This window comes from Scyliorhinus torazame, chromosome 28 (genome assembly GCF_047496885.1).
Source record: "Scyliorhinus torazame isolate Kashiwa2021f chromosome 28, sScyTor2.1, whole genome shotgun sequence".
Taxonomy (NCBI): domain Eukaryota; kingdom Metazoa; phylum Chordata; class Chondrichthyes; order Carcharhiniformes; family Scyliorhinidae; genus Scyliorhinus; species Scyliorhinus torazame.
Window position 1 is genome coordinate 39,868,282 of NC_092734.1, and position 21,350 is coordinate 39,889,631.

Below are 21,350 nucleotides of genomic sequence, written 5' to 3' on the forward strand. Positions count from 1 at the left end.
TGCTCCCTCACACCCTCTCCCGCTTCACACTCACTGCACTGCTCCCTCACACCCTCTCCCGCTTCACACTCACTGCACTGCTCCCTCACACCCTCTCCCTCTTCACACTCACTGCACTGCTCCCTCACACCCTCTCATTCTTCACACTCACTGCACTGCTCCCTCACACCCTCTCCCTCTTCACACTCACTGCACTGCTCCCTCATACCCTCTCCCGCTTCACACTCACTGCACTGCTCCCTCACACCCGCTTCACACTCACTGCACTGCTCCCTCACACCCTCTCCCGCTTCACACTCGCTGCACTGCTGCATCACACTCGCTTCACACTCACTGCACTGCTCCCTCACACCCTCTCCCGCTTCACAATCACTGCACTGCTCCCTCACACCCTCTCCCGCTTCACACTCACTGCACTGCTCCCTCACACCCTCTCCCCCTTCACACTCACTGCACTGCTCCCTCACACCCTCTCCCTCCTCACACTCACTGCACTGCTCCCTCACACCCTCTCCCGCTTCACATTCACTGCACTGCTCCCTCACACCCTCTCCCTCTTCACACTCACTGCACTGCTCCTTCACACCCTCTCCCTCTTCACACTCACTGCACTGCTCCCTCACACCCTCTCCCTGTTCACACTCACTGCACTGCTCCCTCACACCCTCTCCCTCTTCACACTCACTGCACTGCTCCCTCACACCAACTCCCACTTCACACTCACTGCACTGCTCCCTCACACCCTCTCCCTGTTCACACTCACTGCACTGCTCCCTCACACCCTCTCCCTCTTCACACTCACTGCACTGCTCCCTCACACCAACTCCCACTTCACACTCACTGCACTGCTCCCTCACACCCTCTCCCTCCTCACACTCACTGCACTGCTCCCTCACACCCTCTCCCTCTTCACACTCACTGCACTGCTCCCTCACACCCTCTCCCTCCTCACACTCACTGCACTGCTCACTCACACCCTCTCCCTCCTCACACTCACTGCACTGCTCCCTCACACCCTCTCCCTCTTCACACTCACTGCACTGCTCCCTCACACCCTCTCATGCTTCACACTCACTGCACTGCTCCCTCACACCCTCTCCCTCCTCACACTCACTGCACTGCTCCCTCACACACTCTCCCTCTTCACACTCACTGCACTGCTCCCTCACATCCTCTCATGCTTCACACTCACTGCACTGCTGCATCACACCCTCTCCATCTTCACACTCACTGCACTGCTCCCTCACACCCTCCCCCGCTTCACACTCACTGCACTGCTCCCTCACACTCTCTCCCTCTTCACACTCACTGCACTGCTCCCTCACATCCTCTCCCGCTTCACACTCACTGCACTGCTCCCTCACACTCTCCCTCTTCACACTCACTGCACTGCTCCCTCACACCCTCGTCACACTCACTTCACTGCTCCCTCACACTCTCTCCCTCTTCACACTCACTGCACTGCTCCCTCACACCCTCTCCCTCCTCACACTCACTGCACTGCTCCCTCACACCCTCTCCCGCTTCACACTCACTGCACTGCTCCCTCACACCCTCTTCACACTCACTGCACTGCTCCCTCACACCCTCTCCCTCCTCACACTCACTGCACTGCTCCCTCACACCCTCTCCCTCCTCACACTCACTGCACTGCTCCCTCACACTCTCCCTCTTCACACTCACTGCACTGCTCCCTCACACCCTCGTCACACTCACTGCACTGCTCCTTCACACCCTCTCCCTCCTCACACTCACTGCACTGCTCCCTCACACCCTCTCCCTCAAACCTCCCCTCACAACCTCTCCCTCTAAACCCCTCACACCCTCTCCCTCTAATCCCCTCACACCCTCTCCCTCTAAACCCCTCACACCCTCTCCCTCTAATCCCCTCACACCCTCTCCCTCTGAACCCCTCACACCCTCTCCCTCTAAACCCCTCACACCCTCTCCCTCTAAACCCCTCACACCCTCTCCCTCGAAACCCCTCACACCCTCTCCCTCTAAACCCCTCACACCTCTCCCTCTAATCCCTCACACCCTCTTCCTCTAATCCCTCACACCCTCTTCCTCTAAACCCCTCACACCCTCTCCCTCGAAACCCCTCACACCCTCTCCCTCTGAACCCCTCACACCCTCTCCCTCGAAACCCCTCACATCCTCTCCCTCGAAACCCCTCACATCCTCTCCCTCTAATCCCCTCACACCCTCTCCCTCTAAACCCCTCACACCCTCTCCCTCTAATCCCCTCACACCCTCTCCCTCTAAACCCCTCACTTCCTCTCCCTCTAATCCCCTCACACACACCCTCTCTTTCCCAATCCCCTCACTCTCACGACCCGGCATCTCTAACCTTTGTCGATCGGTTGATCCTCTAACTCCCTTCTCCGTCCCCTTGGTGATTATCGGGCGTTCTCTCAGATTCTTGCTGCTCAAAGCTGCTGTTATTTTGTTTTCCAGCCTGTGGCGAAAGTTTGCAGGATTCTGTTGGGAATTTCTCATCCCCGGGCTTTCCGAACGGGTATCCGACCTTCACGCACTGTATTTGGAGAATATCTGTGACCCCGGGAGAGAAGGTGAGGCCATGCCTGGGGCCTGTGTCTGTTGGGATGGAGGATTCCGGGCTCCGGCGTGTCGTGCGGACCAGGTCTTGTGGCATATGGGGTCGGACCAACGTCACGTCACCGGGACCGACCGACTGACCACAGACCAGCTGTTGTGGAAATTGGGGGAATGTCTGACATCTGGCGGTAGCTAATCTGGAGGGCGATGATTTTGGATCACATTGAGGTCATTGCAACATTTCACAACACACACTCTTGTAGCTTCCTGATTGATATTAAGATTCATTTCACTCCCACCTGAGCATTCATTCCAGATGTTAGTCAGTTCTTTGTGCAAAAAAAACTTTTCCTAAATGCATCTTTCAAACCCTGCTCTGTACCTGTAATTTAGTTAAAATTAATATTGTGGTTTATTTATTCAAGTCACGTCACTATCATAGAACATAGAACATAGAACATAGAACGATACAGCGCAGTAAAGGCCCTTCGGCCCACGATGTTGCACCGAAACAAAAGCCATCTAACCTACACTATGCCCTTATCATCCATATGTTTATCCAATAAACTTTTAAATGCCCTCAATGTTGGCGAGTTCACTACTGTAGCAGGTAGGGCATTCCACGGCCTCACTACTCTTTGCGTAAAGAACCTACCTCTGACCTCTGTCCTATATCTATTACCCCTCAGTTTAAAGCTATGTCCCCTCGTGCCAGCCATTTCCATCCGCGGGAGAAGGCTCTCACTGTCCACCCTATCCAACCCCCTGATCATTTTGTATGCCTCTATTAAGTCTCCTCTTAACCTTCTTCTCTCCAACGAAAACAACCTCACATACATCAGCCTTTCCTCATAAGATTTTCCCTCCATACCAGGCAACATCCTGGTAAATCTCCTCTGCACCCGCTCCAAAGCCTCCACGTCCTTCCTATAATGTGGTGACCAGAACTGTACGCAATACTCCAAATGCGGCCGTACCAGAGTTCTGTACAGCTGCAACATGGCCTCCTGACTCCAGAACTCAATCCCTCTACCAATAAAGGCCAACACTCCACAGGCCTTCTTCACAACCCTATCAAACTGGGTGGCAACTTTCAGGGATCTATGTACATGGACACCTAGATCCCTCTACTCATCCACACTTCCAAGAACTTTACCATTAGCCAACTATTCCGCATTCCTGTTATTCCTTCCAAAGTGAATCACCTCACACTTCTCTACATTAAACTCCATTTACCACCTCTCAGCCCAGCTCTGCAGCTTATCTATATCCCTCTGTAACCTGCTACATCCTTCCACACTATCGACAACACCACCGACTTTAGTATCGTCTGCAAATTTACTCACCCACCCTTCTGCGCCTTCCTCTAGATCATTGATAAAAATGACAAACAGCAATGGCCCCAGAACAGATCCTTGTGGTACTCCACTTGTAACTGAACTCCATTCTGAACATTTCCCATCAACCACCACCCTCTGATTTCTTTCAGCTAGCCAATTTCTGATCCACATCTAAATCACCCTCAATCCCCAGCCTCCGTATTTTCTGCAATAGCCTACCGTGGGGAACCTTATCAAACGCTTTGCTGAAATCCATATATACCACATCAACTGCTCTACCCTCATCTACCTGTTCAGTCACCTTCTTAAAGAACTCGATAAGGTTTGTGAGGCATGACCTACCCTTCACAAAGCCATGCTGACTATCCCTGATCATATTATTCCTATCTAGATGATTATAAATCTTGTCTCTTATAATCCCCTCCAAGACTTTACCCACTACAGACGTGAGGCTCACCAGTCTATAGTTGCCAGGGTTGTCTCTGCTCCCCTTTTTGAACAAAGGGACCACATTTGCTGTCCTCCAGTCCTCTGGTACTATTCCTGTAGCCAATGATGACATAAAAATCAAAGGTCCAGCAATCTCTTCCCTGGCCTCCCAGAGAATCCTAGGATAAATCCCATCAGGACCCGGGGACTTATCTATTTTCAGCCTGTCCAGAATTGCCAACACCTCTTCCCTACGTACCTCAATGCCATCTATTCTATTAGCCTGGGTCTCAGCATTCTCCTCCACAACATTATCTTTTTCCTGAGTGAATACTGACGAAAAATATTCATTCAGTATCTCGCCTATCTCTTCAGACTCCACACACAACTTCCCATCCCTGTCCTTGACTGGTCCTACTCTTTCCCTAGTCATTCGCTTATTCCTGACATACCTATAGAAAGCTTTTGGGTTTTCCTTGATCCTCCCTGCCAAATATTTCTCATGTCCCCTCCTTGCTCGTCTTAGCTCTCTCTTTAGATCCTTCCTCGCTACCTTGTAACTATCCATCGCCCCAACTGAAACTTCACACCTCATCTTCACATAGGCCTCCTTCTTCCTCTTAACAAGAGATTCCACTTCCTTGGTAAACCACGGTTCCCTCGCTCGACGCCTTCCTCCCTGCCTGACCGGTAAGTACTTATCAAGAACACGCAGTAGCTGATCCTTGAACAAGCTCCACTTATCCAGTGTGCCCAACACTTGCATCGCTCTTGTCAGTTTCTCCCTCAGAAAGTCACTCTGGAGGATAATAATAATAGTCTTTATTGTCACAAGTAGGCATACATTAACACTGCAATGAAGTTACTGTGAAAAGCTCCGAGTCGCCACACTCCGGGGCGCCTGTTCGGGTACACAGAGGGAGAATTCAGAATGTCCAATTCACCTAACAGCACGTCTTTGGACTGTGGGAGGAAACCGGAGCACCCGGAGGAAACCCACGCACACACGGGGAGGATGTGCAGACTCCGCACAGACAGTGACCCAAGGCGGGAATTGAACCTGGGACCCTGGAGCTGTGAAGCCACAGTGCTAACCACTGTGCTACCGTGCCACCGGGGTTGTGAATCTGTGGAATTCGCCACCCCAGAGTGCGGTAGATGCTGGGACAGTGAGTAAATGTATGGAGGAGGTAGAGAGATTTTTAATTAGTGACGGGTTGAAGGGTTATGGAGAACGGGCAGGACGGTGGAGTTGAGACCAAGAGGAGATCAGCCATGATAGTATTGCATGGCGGAGCGGGCTCAAGGGGCTGAATGGCCGACTCCTGCTCCTAGTTCTTATGTTCTACGGAATCCATGTTTGTTGGTGGTGGTGTCTCGCTGGATGTGGGTGATAAAGGCGGTCTTGACATCACCTTGGGCCATTATAAATTGCCCTTCATGTCCAAAACGTTTAGGTGGCGTGACTGGGTTACGGGGATAGGGTGGAGGCGTGGGGCTTAAGTGGGGTGCTCTTTCCAAGGGGCGGTGCAGACTCGATGGGCCGAATGGCCTCCTGCACTGTAGATTCTATGTTCTATCAAGAGGAGGAAGAGATGTCGAGGAGGCAGTGTCACATGTCACGAGCCCGCACTCTGCCAACTCGCAAACCAGCACACCGCAGGGATGTAGCACAGGCCGAGATTCAGTGGCACAGGATGAATGTGGCGCAGGAGGAGGCGTCAGAGTCAGGGACATCGGCACGGTAACCCCTAGGAGGCGGGGGGGGGGAAAGTCACGATGATGCCCCAGTGGATGTGGAGCAGTTTCCTGAGGCTCTTGGGTTGCGGAAGGAGGAATCCATCGTCATAATGAACTCCACATTGTCCCAGGCCCTCAGCAGCTTGTGCATTGACCGTGAGAGATTGGCCCATCCTGCAGAGAGACACATGCAGAAGGACTACCTCTTCCTACCTCCCGGCCTGGGAGAGGGTATAGGCCTCACTCAGTAACCTGGATCAGTCTGAACAGATTATAAGAATGCATGAGGGGTGCTGTACCACACCGGCTGAGGTTATTCATGAAGGCCGCACCTTCTGAACCGCGCCCCACACGTGAGGTATGGTGACCCTCAGGTTAAATCGCCACCAGTCAGCTCTCCCCCTCAAGGGCAAATCTGACTATGGTCATCTGGGACCACGGCCACTTTACCTTTAACAGGCCGGTCACCGTTGCTGAGGTGTCAGAATCTAGGTTATTTGTGATTGGCAATGATTTGGAGGGATTTCTCCTTCTCTACCCTTAGCGCATACGTTTCCAGAGGTCAAAGGCTCAAGCACTGAGATACTCCTTAAGTCCGCCATTGTCCATTCAAACCTGACTTTAAAAAAGGCTCGGTGGTCAGACTCCACAAACAGAAGCTTAAGAAAGCTGTGTGTCGCGTCAGCAATATTGACCGTCTGCTGTGCCCATCACTTTGGCTGAGTTTGCATTCCAGGTGTCACATGATGTACTCGGTGTGGAAAGCAGAGGTTTATGGAAGCCAGCAATGTTGTGTATGTCCACAGCCCTGCAGCTCACAGCTGGGGCGATCCAGGTACTGTTTAAAAGAGTTTAGGGCCTCTGCCTCCACCACCAACTCGGGCAGCGAATTCCAGACTCCCACTACCCTCTGTGTAAAAACATTCTTCCTCACGCCCCCTCTGCACCTTCTGCCGCTTATCCTGAATCTATGTCCCTGGTTCTAGAATTCTCCACCAAGGGAAACAATTTTATCCTGTCCACTCTGTCTCTTCCCCTCATAATGTTGTCCACCTCAATTCAGTCACCCCTCAGCCTTCTTGGTTTCGATGAAAATAACTCCAATCTCTCCAATTTCTCCTCGTAGCTACAATTTTCCAGCCCTGGCAACATTCTTGTAAACCTCCTCTGCCCTCTCTCCAGAGCAATAACGTCCTTCCTGTAATGTGGTGACCAGAACTGCGCACAATACTCCAGTTGTGGCCTCACCAGTGTTTTATAGAATTCCAACATTATATCCTTGCTTTTATATTCTATACCTCTGCCAGTGAAGGAGAGAATTCCATCTGCTTTCTTTACAACCCTGTCTACTTGATCTGCTGCCTTTAGGAGCCTGTGTACCTGTACGCCAAGATCCCTCACTTCATCAACCTCTCAGTATATTCCCAGTTATTGTTTTACTCCCTTTAACACGGCAGCACGGTAGCCTTGTGGATAGCACAATTGCTTCACAGCTCCAGGGTCCCAGGTTCGATTCTGGCTTGGGTCACTGTCTGTGCGGAGTCTGCACATCCTCCCCGTGTGTGCGTGAGTTTCCTCCGGGTGCTCCGGTTTCCTCCCACAGTCCAAAGATGTGCGGGTTAGGTGGATTGGCCATGATAAATTGCCCTTAGTGTCCAAAATTTCCCTTAGTGTTGGGTGGGGTTGCTGGGTTATGGGGATAGGGTGGCGGTGTTGACCTTGGGTGGGGTGCTCTTTCCAAGAGCCGGTGCGGACTCGATGGGCTGAATGGCCTCCTTCTGCATTGTAAATTCTATGAAAATATAAATAATTCTATGAAAACTGTTTGACCTCCCGAAATGCTGACCTCACACTTCTCTGTGTTAAATTCCATCTGCCACTTTACCGCCCACTCCACCAACCCATCTATATTGTTTTAGAACATAGAAACACAGTACAGGCCCTTCAACCCACAATGTTGTGCCGACCATTTATCCTAATCTAAGATCAACCTAACCTCCACCCCTTCAATTTATTGCTGTCCATGTGCCTGTCTAAGAGTCGCTTAAATGTCCCGAATGACTCTGACTCCACCACCTCTGCTGGCAGTGCGTTCCACACACCCACCACTCTCTGTGTAAAGAACCTCTGACATCTCCCCTATACCTTCCTCCAATCACCTTAAAATTATGTCCCCTCGTGACAGCCATTTCCACCCTGGGGAAAAGTCTCTGGCTATCCACTCTATCCATGCCTCTCATCACCTTGTACACCTCTATCAAGTCACCTCTCTGCCTTCTTCGCTCCAGTGAGAAAAGCCCTAGCTCCCTCAACCTTTCTTCATAAGACATGCCCCCCCGTCCAGGCAGCATCCTGGTAAATCTCCTCTGTACCCTCTCCAAAGCATCCACCTCCTTCCTATAATGAGGCGACCAGAACTGGACACAATATTCCAAGTGTGGTCTAACTGGAGTTTTACAATGCTGCAGCAAAACCTCACGGCTCTGAAACTCAATCCCCCTGTTAATGAAAGCCAACACACCATACTCCTTCTTAACAACCCTATCAACCTGGGTGACAACTTTGAGGGATCCATGTATGTGGACCCCAAGATCCCTCTGTTCCTCCGCACTTCCAAGAATCCTGCCTTTAACCCTGTATTCAGCATTCAAATTTGACCTTCCAAAATGAATCACTTCACATTTATTTAAGTTGAACGCCATCTGCCACTTCTCAGCCCAGCTCTCCATCCTGTCAATGTCCTGTTGTAACCTGCAACAACCCTCAACACTGTCTACAACTCCACCAACCTTTGTGTCATCGGCAAACTTATTAACCCACCCTTCCATTTCCTCATCCAAGTCATTTATAAAAACCACAAAGAGCAGAGGTCCCAGAACAGATCCTTGCCGGACACCACTGGTCACCGACCTCCAGGCGGAATACTTTCCAGCCAGTACCACTCGCTGTCTTCTTTCGGCCAGCCAATTCTGTATCCAGACAGCCAAATTTCCCTGTATCCCATGCCCCCTAACTTTCTGAATGAGCCTACCATGGGGAACCTAATCAAATGCCTTACTGAAATCCATATACACCACATCCACTGCTCGACCTTCATCAATGTGTCTCGTCACATCCTCAAAGAATTCAATGAGGCTTGTGAGGCATGACCTGCCCCTCACAAAGCCATGCTGACTATCTTGAATCAAACTATGTTTTTCTAAATAATCATAAATCCTATCTCTTAGAATCCTTTCCAATATTTTGCTCACCACAGATGTAAGACTGATGGGTCTGTAATTCCCAGGGATTTCCCTATTCCCTTTCTTGAACAGGGGAACAACAGCAGCACGGTAGCCTTGTGGATAGCACAATTGCTTCACAGCGCCAGGGTCCCAGGTTCGATTCCGGCTTGGGTCACTGTCTGTGCGGAGTCTGCACATCCTCCCCGTGTGTGCGTGGGTTTCCTCCGGGTGCTCCGGTTTCCTCCCACAGTCCAAAGATGTGCAGGTTAGGTGGATTGGCCATGATAAATTGCCCTTTGTGACCAAAATTGCCCTTAGTGTTGGGTGGGGTTACTGGGTTATGGGGCTAGGGTGGTGGTGTTGACCTTGGGTAGGGTGCTCTTTCCAAGAGCCGGTGCAGACTCGATGGGCCGAATGGCCTCCTTCTGCACTGTAAATTCTATGAAAAATTCGCCTCCCTCCAATCATCCGATTCTACTCCAGTGGAGAGTGAGGACGCAAAGATCATCGCCAACGGCGCAGCAATCTCCTCCCTCGCTCCCCTGAGTAACCTTGGGGATATCCCGTCAGGCCCAGGGGACTTATCTATCCTGATGCTTTTCAAAATTTCCAGCACATCCTCCTTCTTAATATCAATCTGTTTGAGTCTATTAACCTGGTTTGCGCTGTTCTCATGGGCAACAAGGTCCCTCTCTAGTGAATACTGAAGCAAAGTATTAATTTCGGGCCTCCCCCATCTCCTCAGACTCTAGGCACAAGTTCCCTCCACTATCCCTGATCGGCCCTACTCTCACTCTGATCATCCTTTTATTTCTCACATGAGTATAGAACGCCTAGGGGTTTTCCCTAATCCTTCCCGCCAGGGCTTTTTCATGCCCCCTTCTAGCTCTCCTCAGTCCATTTTTGAATTCCTTCCTGGCTACCTTGTAACCCTCTAGAGCCGAGTCAGATCCTTGCTTCCTCAACCTTACGCAAGCTTCCTTCTTCCTCTGGACTAGAAGCTCCACTTCTCTTGTCATCCAAGGTTCCTTCACCTTACCATTCGTTCCACGTCTCAGTGGGACAAAACTATCCAGCACTCGCAGCAAGTGCTCCTTAAACAACCCCCACATTACTGGTTCTAGCTATCCCCTACACTGTCACACCTTTGTGTCATCTGCCAATTTGCAATGGAGGACATGTAGGCCAGAGCAGATAAGGGCGACAAATTCCCTTCCCCAAAGGGCATTAGGGAACCAAATGGGTTTGAAGTTAACTTTCAATTCCCGATGTTTTGTTGATCTTTTACGTTCCACCATCTGGGCTGTAGTGGGATGTGATCCCGGGTCTGCGAGGATCACCCTGGGTCTCTGGGTGACTAATCCTGTGGCAATACCACTGCCACGTCCCTTCAAGAAGCTTGTGGCTGTGGGTTCACTCTGCACGAGCCGCCTTGTCTGCATGTTTGCCAAAACCTACAATCCTCAGCATGTCTGGGGTTTGAACTCTGATATCAGGTCACCCTCAGCATTGTGGGTGTGGTTTGGATTTGGGCAATTTGGCAGCAGGGGCCCCCGTTTATAGCCTTTGGTGTTTATGTGAGGAGGCGGCCAGGTTGTGAATGAAGTGTGTTTGGGACATGATGAAGACCAGGGTCAGGATGCCATGGGTTTCGGCCAGAAGACGGTGACTGAGTCCAACTCAGTGATGTTTATTCCCTCCCTTGCGGGGGATGGGCTGTCCGCTGAGTAATTGGGAAGTCAGTGTCCAAGGTAGTGTAGCTGAAATATGTTGGCAGTGATTGGCTGGTGGCCATTATGATCTGGGAGGACCTTATGAGAATCATAGAATCTCAGAATAATACAGCGCAGAACAGGCCCTTCGGCCCATCGAGTCTGCCCCGCTGCATGAAAACCCCCCGACCTGCCCACCTCACCCCATCCACCAGCACTGGGCCCACAGCCTGGAATGTTAGGCCGTGCCCAGCGCTCACCCAGGTACTTTGTAAAGGAGGTGAGGCAACCCGCCTCTCCCACCCTCCCAGGCAGCGCGTCCCAGACCCGCCTCTCCCACCCTCCCAGGCAGCGCGTCCCAGACCCTCACCACCCTCTGGGGAAAAAGGATTTCCTCAAATCCCTCCTGAACCTCCTGCCCCTCACCCTGAACCTGTGTCCCCCTCGTAACCGACCCGTCAACTAAGGGGAACAGCTGCTCCCTATCCACCCTGTCCCTGATAATCTTGTCCACCTCGATCAGGCCGCCCCTCAGTCTTCTCTGCTCCAGAGAAAACAACCCCAGCCCCAACCTCTCTTCATAACTGAAATGCTCCATCCCAGGCACCATCCTGGTGAATCTCCTCTGCACCCCCTCCAGTCCAATCACATCCTTCCTATAATGTGGTGACCAGAATTGCACACAGTGCTCCAGCTGTGGCCTCACCAAAGTTCTGTACAACTCCAACATGACCTCCCTGCTTTTGTAATCTACGCCCCGATTGATAAAGGCAAGTGTCCCATATGCCTTTTTCACCCCCCTATTAACCTGCCCTTCTGCCTTCAGAGATCTATGGACAAACACGCCAAGGTCCCTTTGTTCCTCGGAACTTCCCAGTGTGCTGCCATCTATTTTGAACGAGAGTCTTTCTGACGGTGATCCTCTCCTGCACAGAGTCAGCCCTGGATACACGGCCGTGACTCCCACTGGTGTCTCTTCATGTTCACCTGTTTCAGAATCTTTGAATGAACCACCGAGAGTGGAACTCTGCCCGTGGTGTACTGTCATTGATTTGTCTACCCGTCACTGCGCAATGTCGGTGCAGTGTGCAGCACGTGGCTGGGGCACATTGCAGAGCTCCACCTGAGCGACCAGGGCACCTGAAGCACATCTTCAAAATGTCAGTGGCCTGATCGATGGTATTCCTGGGAACGATACGGCTGCTGTTACGCTTGAGCTCAGCTTTCATTTGCGGCTTCCTGAAGGTGTTGGGGAGGGGGGTGACAAAGATGTCCACGTGTCGAGCTGGGGCCTTTCTGGCACCCTGAGTGCAATCAGTAACCCGCTGCCCCTGAGGGAAGCTTGCTATTTGGCCCTAAGTATGTGAGATGTCAAATCTATCAGGATGTTGACTCTTTGTCAAAGGCAACAGACAGAGAAAGTGGGAAATATTTATACTGTGGAGTGAGAATGAAAGATGAGTCATAGCCACAGAAACCCAGGGAAACCAGGTGCTAATGGCCACAGAAACCCAGGGAAACCAGGTGCTAATGGTCACAGAAACCCAGGGAAACCGGGTGCTAATGGCCACAGAAACCCAGGGAATCCGGGTGCTAATGGCCACAGAAACCCAGGGAAACCGGGTGCTAATGGCCACAGAAACCCAGGGAAACCGAGTGCTAATGGCCACAGAAACCAAGGGGAAAGATGCTAATGGCAGTCCCCAGAGAGGACAGAAGATGTGAAAGGTCAAACTGCAGGGAAACTAACATCAGAGGATGAACCGTAGATGTGGAGGGAGGGGAAGGGGGAAGCAAAGAGGAGAAAGGGTAAGGAAAGGTGGATAAGATATTGGGGGTGGAGATTTAAATGTATATTAAGAAAGAAAGAAATGGTAAAAGACAGTTAAAATGAAATGGGATGAAAACAAATGGGTCGAGATGGGGTAGAGCTGATCATCTGAAGTTGTTGAATTCGATGTTCAGTCCGGAAGGCTGTAGCGTGCCTAACCGGAAGATGAGATGTTGTTCCTCCGGTTTGCGTTGATCTTCACTGGAACATTGCAGCAGGCCAAGGACAGACATGTGGGAATGGGAGCAGGGTCTTGTGTTAAACTGGCAAGCAACAGGAAGGTCAGGGTTCTGAATGCACACAGACCGAAAATGCTCTTTGACGAAGGGTCATCGGACTCGAAATGTTCGCTCTTTTCTCTCCCTACAGATGCTGCCAGACCTGCTGAGATTTTCCAGCATTTCCTCTTTCGTTTCAGATTCCAGCATCCGCAGTAATTTGCTTTTATCTATCAGGATGTTAATGTGTTAAATGAGCAATCAAGGTACGAATTACAGCTTTGTGCTACCGACTGGGATATACTGACAGGTCTCCCGAAGATCCTTGGAAAGATCCCGAGGAAAAGAGATTGTGAGCAATGGTTAAACACAGTCGCTGGCGGGTCAAGGGGGTGGAGGAATTGGGACATGAGGTCCTGCTGGGACAAGACAGTGTCTCTCACTATCTCATGGCTTAGCCTCCGTCACCTTCAACACTGACTCCCGGCATATTGAGGTGGGGATGTCAGGAGGGGCGAACATAATTGCCCTGTGAGACCAGGAACACCACCTGTTCGCACTCCCTGGGATGGATTCTCCGCTCCAGAAATGGGAGTGGCCCAGGTTTGTGGATTCTCCGGCCCCTGGAATGTGCGCCGATTATCCACAGCCCCGGGCCATTGCCTGAGGCCCGCCCCGCGATCCTCCGTCTCTGTCCGGCTGAGTTCCCGACAGCGTGGGACCCTCATGGTCTCAGCCATCCAAGATCCTCGGCATGGCAGCTGCGGAACTCAGTGTGGGGCCGCCACAGTCGGGGGGGGGGGGGGGGGGGCGATCCGTGGGCAGGAGGGGCTTCATCCAAGGGTGGGGGCAATGTGGTCCAGGGTGCGCGAGCGGTCGGAGTGGGGCAATACTTTGGCGGTCCAGGTCCGCGGGCTCAGTCCGCCATGGAGCACGGCGTGGCCGATGCAGGCCTCCGCTCTGCGCATGCGCGGCCTCGGACCAGAAGTGTTGAGGGCCGTATCGGCTGCTAGAACTGCGAGCTCTACGCTGCCTCCCTGCCAGCCCCCAGCAAAATGGGGAATCAGTGACCAGGTTTCCTGGGGTAAAAGACCACCGTTTTCACGGCGGCTTGAGGACTTAGCCTCCAAAACGGAGAATCCAGCCCCGTGGGTTTAGGGAAAGACAGTTGGAATTAGTTTAATGCTGTTTCTGGGGCAGTGAATAACAGTTTTAAGGGGTTTCGACCCCTCCAAAGGAGTCCCCTGGCTATCCAAAGACCTGCTCCTAGTAACTCTACTTTCCACTAGTTGGGTTCCTCACTCCCGGGCTACCAAAATCCGACTGGAGCAGAGGCAGCTCCGCAGGTAAACAGTGCATGTGTGAAACACCCTCATGACCACCCCTGGAAACCTGGCAGATGCCATGTTCGGGGCACGACTTTCTGCTATTTTCACCAAATCTGGGTCAGTGAGACAATGATGTTCCTCACATTCAGTTCCCCACTGCTCACAGGTCCCAGTCACTCATCACCCTGACTTGGAAATATATCGGCCGTTCCTTCGCTGTCGCTGGGGCAAAATCCTGGAACACCCTCTCTAACAGCACTGTGGGTGTACCTACACCTCAAGGACTGCAGCGGGTCAAGAAAGCAGCTCACCCCTACCTTCTGTAGGATAATTAGGGACGGGCAGCAAATGCCGGCCTAACCAGCGACGTCCACATCCCGTAAAGTTATTTTTAAATCACAGCGCTGTTCAACGTGCTCAGTGTCGCATCGCGGGTATTCACTGAATCACCAGGGGCCACTTCAGTCCCACTTGAACTTTGCACATGTTGAATCCTACGGTGCAGGAGGAGGCCATTCGGGCCATTGATCTGCACCGACCCTCTGAAAGAGCTCCCTCCCTGGGCCCACTCTCCTGTCCTATCCCCATAACCTCAGGACACAAATGGACAATTTATCACGGCCAGACCACCTAGCCTGCACATCATTAGCCCCGTGGGAGGAAACCGGAGCACCCGGAGAAAACGCACGCAGACACTGGGAGAACGTGCAGACTCCGCACGGACAGTGACTCAGCGGGGAATCGAACCTGGGACCCTGGCGCTGTGGGATAGCAGAGCAAACCACTGTGCCACCGTGCCTATTGGCTATAAAGGAACATGAATGGCACAGTAAGATCCCAAAGGAGCTTCACAGGAGAATAATGAAACAAGGTTTGAAATCAAGTCCCATTAAAAGATATGAGGACATGTAGCTAAAAGCTCAGTCAGTTACACATTTTAAAGAGGTGGCGATATCCGGATACAGTTTGAACAAATTTGCTGTGTGTCTTGCAGATCATTTTAAACTTCACAACCATGGACCTGTACAAGAGCAGTCTGTGCTGGTATGATTACATTGAGGTACGGAATGGCTATTGGAGGAAGGCACCACTCCTGGGTATGATATCTCTCACCTGTGTTGTGTTCTGTGTTATGAGCTTGATATTGATGTACACAGAACATCGACTTGTTTAACTAGGAAGATGATTTATTAACAAACACGTGGAAAGATCACTAATGAACTATAATACAGACGGTGGCTACGAAATGAATTCCGTGAATTCGACTGGAGCTACTCTTAAATGCGATTATCCTTTTGCACGACATACTACCAACTGCTGGGCGTCTCAAGTCACATAGTGGATCTCTATCGCCACTGCTGGTTGGAGGTCGTACTGCTAACTATATACTTTGATAAACTATATACATTCATGTATATTTGGGCAGCAAGGCAGCACAAGTGGCTAACACTGTGGCTTCACAGCGGCAAGGTCCCAGGTTCGATGCCCCGCTGGGTCACTGTCTGTGCGGAGTCTGCACGTCCTCCCCGTGTTTGCGTGGGTTTCCTCCGGGTGCTCCGGTTTCCTCCCACAGTCCAAAGACGTGCAGGTTAGGTGGATTGGCCATGATAAAATTGCCCTTAGTGACCAAAAAGGTTCAGAGGGGTTATGGGGATAGGGTGGAAGTGAGGGCTTAAGTGGGTCGGTGCAGACTCGATAGGCCGAATGGCCTCCTTCTGCGCTGTATGTTGTATGTTCTATGCTCTGTGTGCACAGGAATAATCACCACAACCTGTGCCGTGAGAGCCTCTTGGGCAATGCGGGTTTCTCCGGTTGAAGCTGATATTTCTCTATCTTTCCCGCAATGTTTCAGCCGTCATTATGGCGGAGTTAGGAGCACTGCGGTTTCTGAATCACAAGATTCCAGGTTAAGGCCCCACTCCAGTGCACAGCCAAAAATCGAGGCCCACATTCTGGTGCGATTCTGAGGGAGTGCTGCACTGTCAGAGGGTCAGTACTGAGGGCGCCCCGCACTGTCAGAGGGTCAGTACTGAGGGAGCGCCGCACTGTCAGAGGGTCAGTACTGAGTGAGTGCTGCACTGTCAGAGGGTCAGTACTGAGGGAGCGCTGCACTGTCAGAGGGTCAGTACTGAGGGAGTGCCGCACTGTCAGAGGGTCAGTACTGAGGGAGTGCCGCACTGTCAGAGGGTCAGTTCTGTGGGAGTGCCGCACTGTCAGAGGGTCAGTACTGAGGGAGCCCCGCACTGTCAGAGGATCAGTACTGAGGGAGTGCTGCACTGTCAGAGGGTCAGTACTGAGGGAGTGCTGCACTGTCAGAGGGTCAATACTGAGGGAGTGCTGCACTGTCAGAGGGTCAGTACTGAGGGAGTGCCGCACTGTCAGAGGGTCAGTACTGAGGGAGTGCTGCACTGTCAGAGGGTCAGTACAGAGGGAGTGCCGCACTGTCAGAGGGTCAGTACTGAGGGAGCGCTGCACTGACAGAGGGTCAGTACTGAGGATATGCCGCACTGTCAGAGGGTCAGTACTGAGGGAGTGCTGTACTATCAGAGGGTCAGTACTGAGGGAGTGCTGCACTGTCAGAGGGTCAGTACTGAGGGAGCGCTGCACTGACAGAGGGTCATTACTGAGGATATGCCGCACTGTCAGAGGGTCAGTACTGAGGGAGTGCTGTACTATCAGAGGGTCAGTACTGAGGGAGTGCTGCACTGTCAGAGGGTCAGTACTGAGGGAGTGCTGCACTGTCAGAGGGTCAGTACTGAGGGAGTGCTGCACTGTCAGAGGGTCAGTACTGAGGGAGTGCTGCACTTCCAGAGGGTCAGTACTGAGGATATGCCGCACTGTCAGAGGGTCAGTACTGAGGGAGTGCTGCACTGTCAGAGAGTCAGTACTGCGGGAGCGCTGCACTGTCAGAGGGTCAGTACTGAGGGAGTGCCGCACTGTCAGAGGGTCAGTACTGAGTGAGTGTGGCACTGTCAGAGGGTCAATACTGAGGGAGTGCTGCACTGTCAGAGGGTCAGTACTGAGGGAGTGCTGCACTGTCAGAGGGTCAGTACTGAGGGAACGCCGCACTGTCAGAGGGTCAGTACTGAGCGAGTGCAGCACTGTTAGAGGGTCAGTACTGAGGGAGCGCTGCACTGTCAGAGGGGCAGTACTGAGGGAGCGCTGCACTGTCAGAGGGTCAGTACTGAGGGAGTGCTGCACTGTCAGAGGATCAGTACTGAGGGAGTGCCGCACTGTCAGAGGGTCAGTACTGAGGGAGTGCTGCACTGTCAGAGGGTCAGTACTGAGGGAGTGCTGCACTGTCAGAGGGTCAGTACTGAGGGAGTGCCGCACTGTCAGAGGGTCAGTACTGAGGGAGTGCCGCACTGTCAGAGGGTCAGTACTGAGGGAACGCCGCACTGTCAGAGGATCAGTACTGAGGGAGTGCTGCACTGTCAGAGGGTCAGTACTGAGGGAGTGCCACACTGTCAGAGGGTCAGTACTGAGGGAGTGCCGCACTGTCAGAGGATCAGTACTGAGGGAGTGCTGCACTGTCAGAGGGTCAGTACTGAGGGAGTGCTGCACTGTCAGAGGGTCGGTACTGAGGGAGTGCTGCACTGTCAGAGGGTCAGTACTGAGGGAGTGCTGCACTGTCAGAGGGTCAGTACTGAGGGAGCGCCGCACTGTCAGAGGGTCAGTACTGAGGGAACGCCGCACTGTCAGAGGGTCAGTACTGAGGGAGTGCTGCACTGTCAGAGGTTCAGTACTGAGGGAGTGCCGCACTGTCAGAGGGTCAGTACTGAGGGAGTGCCGCACTGTCAGAGTGTCAGTACTGAGGGAGTGCTGCAGTGTCAGAGGGTCAGTACTGAGGGAGCGCCGCACTGTCAGATGGTCAGTACTGAGGGAGTGCCGCACTGTCAGAGGGTCAGTACTGAGGGAGTGCCGCACTGTCAGAGGGTCAGTACTGAGGGAGCGCTGCACTGTCAGAGGGGCAGTACTGAGGGAGCGCTGCACTGTCAGAGGGTCAGTACTGAGGGAGTGCTGCACTGTCAGAGGATCAGTACTGAGGGAGTGCCGCACTGTCAGAGGGTCAGTACTGAGGGAGTGCTGCACTGTCAGAGGGTCAGTACTGAGGGAGTGCTGCACTGTCAGAGGGTCAGTACTGAGGGAGTGCCGCACTGTCAGAGGGTCAGTACTGAGGGAGTGCCGCACTGTCAGAGGGTCAGTACTGAGGGAACGCCGCACTGTCAGAGGATCAGTACTGAGGGAGTGCTGCACTGTCAGAGGGTCAGTACTGAGGGAGTGCCACACTGTCAGAGGGTCAGTACTGAGGGAGTGCCGCACTGTCAGAGGATCAGTACTGAGGGAGTGCTGCACTGTCAGAGGGTCAGTACTGAGGGAGTGCTGCACTGTCAGAGGGTCGGTACTGAGGGAGTGCTGCACTGTCAGAGGGTCAGTACTGAGGGAGTGCTGCACTGTCAGAGGGTCAGTACTGAGGGAGCGCCGCACTGTCAGAGGGTCAGTACTGAGGGAACGCCGCACTGTCAGAGGGTCAGTACTGAGGGAGTGCTGCACTGTCAGAGGTTCAGTACTGAGGGAGTGCCGCACTGTCAGAGGGTCAGTACTGAGGGAGTGCCGCACTGTCAGAGTGTCAGTACTGAGGGAGTGCTGCAGTGTCAGAGGGTCAGTACTGAGGGAGCGCCGCACTGTCAGATGGTCAGTACTGAGGGAGTGCCGCACTGTCAGAGGGTCAGTACTGAGGGAGTGCCGCACTGTCAGAGGGTCAGTACTGAGGGAGTGCAGCACTGTCAGAGGGTCAGTACTGAGGGAGTGCCGCACTGTCAGAGGGTCAGTACTGAGGGAGTGCCGCACTGTCAGAGGGTCAGTACTGAGGGAGTGCCGCACTGTCAGAGGGTCAGTACTGAGGGGGTGCCGTACTGTCAGAGGGTCAGTACTGAGGGAGTGCCACACTGTCAGAGGGTCAGTACTGAGGGAATGCTGCACTGTCAGAGGGTCAGTGCTGAGGGAGTGCCGCACTGTCAGAGGGTCAGTACTGAGGGAGTGCTGCACTGTCAGAGGGTCAGTACTGAGGGAGTGCCGCACTGTCAGAGTGTCAGTACTGAGGGAGTGCCGCACTGTCAGAGTGTCAGTACTGTGGGAGTGCCGCACTGTCAGAGGGTCAGTACTGAGGGAGTGCCGCACTGTCAGAGGGTCAGTTTGAGTGAGTGCCGCACTGTCAGGGGGTCAGTACTGAGGGAGTGCCGCACTGTCAGAGGGTCAGTACTGAGGGAGTGCCGCACTGTCTGAGGGTCAGTACTGAGGGAGTGCCGCACTGTCAGAGGGTCAGTGCTGAGGGAGTGCCGCACTGTCAGAGGGTCAGTACTGAGGGAGTGCCGCACTGTCAGAGGGTCAGTACTGAGGGAGTGCCGCACTGTCAGAGGGTCAGTACTGAGGGAGTGCCGCACTGTCAGAGGGTCAGTGCTGAGGGAGTGCCGCACTGTCAGAGGGTCAGTACTGAGGGAGTGCCGCACTGTCAGAGGGTCAGTACTGAGGGAGTGCTGCACTGTCAGAGGGTCAGTACTGAGGGAGTGCCGCACTGTCAGAGGGTCAGTACTGAGGGAGTGCTGCACTGTCAGAGGGTCAGTACTGAGGGAGTGCTGCACTGTCAGAGGGTCAGTACTGAGGGAGTGCTGCACTGTCAGAGGGTCAGTACTGAGGGAGTGCCGCACTGTCAGAGGGTCAGTACTGAGGGAGTGCTGCACTGTCAGAGGGTCAGTACTGAGGGAGTGCTGCACTGTCAGAGGGTCAGTACTGAGGGAGTGCCGCACTGTCAGAGGGTCAGTACTGAGGGAGTGCTGCACTGTCAGAGGGTCAGTACTGAGGGAGTGCTGCACTGTCAGAGGGTCAGTACTGAGGGAGTGCCGCACTGTCAGAGGGTCAGTTTGAGTGAGTGCCGCACTCCCCGGATGTAAAGAATCCATTGGTGCTATTTCGGAGCAGGGAAGCTGTCCCAGGTGTTTGGAGTTCCTCAATCGCCATCACAGAATGAAACCAAAGTCAGGGCTCTGTGGCTCAACAGGGAGAGAAAGGTTGTGACAAAAGAAGAGTGCATGTCACGTAAATTGTTCAAGTGTGATCCAGGCTAAATACAGTCGGGTAAGAGTCGAGGTGATGGGCAGCACGGTGGCACAGTGGGTTAGCACTGCTGCCTCACGGCGCCGAGGTTCCAGGTTCGATCCCGGCCCCGGGTCACTGTCCGTGTGGAGTTTGCACATTCTCCCCGTGTTTGCGTGGGTTTCACCCCCACAACCCAAAGATGTGCAGGCTAGGTGGATTGGCCACGCTAAATTGCCCCATAATTGGAAAAAATGAATTGGGTACTCTAAATTTATATTAAAAAAAGAATGGAGGTGAAGCGGAAATTAAACTTGCAAAGGCAGAGTGTGAGAATAGATTAGCAGAGAGTAAAAATAAAAAATCTACCAGCAGATAAATAATGAGCAGGCAGAAAGAGATGGCGCGGATCCTACTCAGGCGAAGGAGGGTGATGTGTACTCAGAGACGCAGGGCAAGTTTATAATATGTCTACTTTGTCCACTAAAGGAGAGTGAATCTGGATAGATATCAGCAGAAGCAGAGGTCAGGGGTGGGGTGAGAATTGACAGGCAAGAGGTGCTGGAAAGACTGGGCTTCGCTCAGGGCAGATAGGTCACCATGTCCGGGTGACATGCGTCACAGGTTGGTGAAGGAGGTGAGAGTGGGGGCTGCAGAAGGGATTTTCAAAGTCTTCCAATATTTCCCAGATGTGGGGGAGGTGACGGAGGATTGTTAAATGCGGCACCCATACTCAACAAAGGGCAGTCTGAGCAATGACTGGGCAGAGAGTTTAACAAAAACAGGGAGAAGGTGTTCAAGACCGAAATCAGAGAAAGATGGACAGGACTTGGAGAGGTTTGAGTTAGTTACAGAGCAGTTTGAGTTAGTAACAGA

The 21,350-nt window shown here is 52.8% G+C and overlaps 1 protein-coding gene across 3 annotated transcripts in view; it reads left to right on the top strand.

The window, feature by feature from the left end:
- The window catches only part of LOC140403691 (tolloid-like protein 2), a 726,814-nt gene that overhangs the window by 583,478 nt on the left and 121,986 nt on the right, over positions 1 to 21,350 (top strand). For all 3 annotated transcript variants that reach the window (XM_072491868.1, XM_072491869.1, XM_072491870.1), the window contains 2 exons: positions 2,458 to 2,573; positions 15,376 to 15,478. In XM_072491868.1, coding sequence (XP_072347969.1) covers positions 2,458 to 2,573; positions 15,376 to 15,478 — 219 coding nt within the window. The remainder of the gene's footprint in view (positions 1 to 2,457; positions 2,574 to 15,375; positions 15,479 to 21,350) is intronic.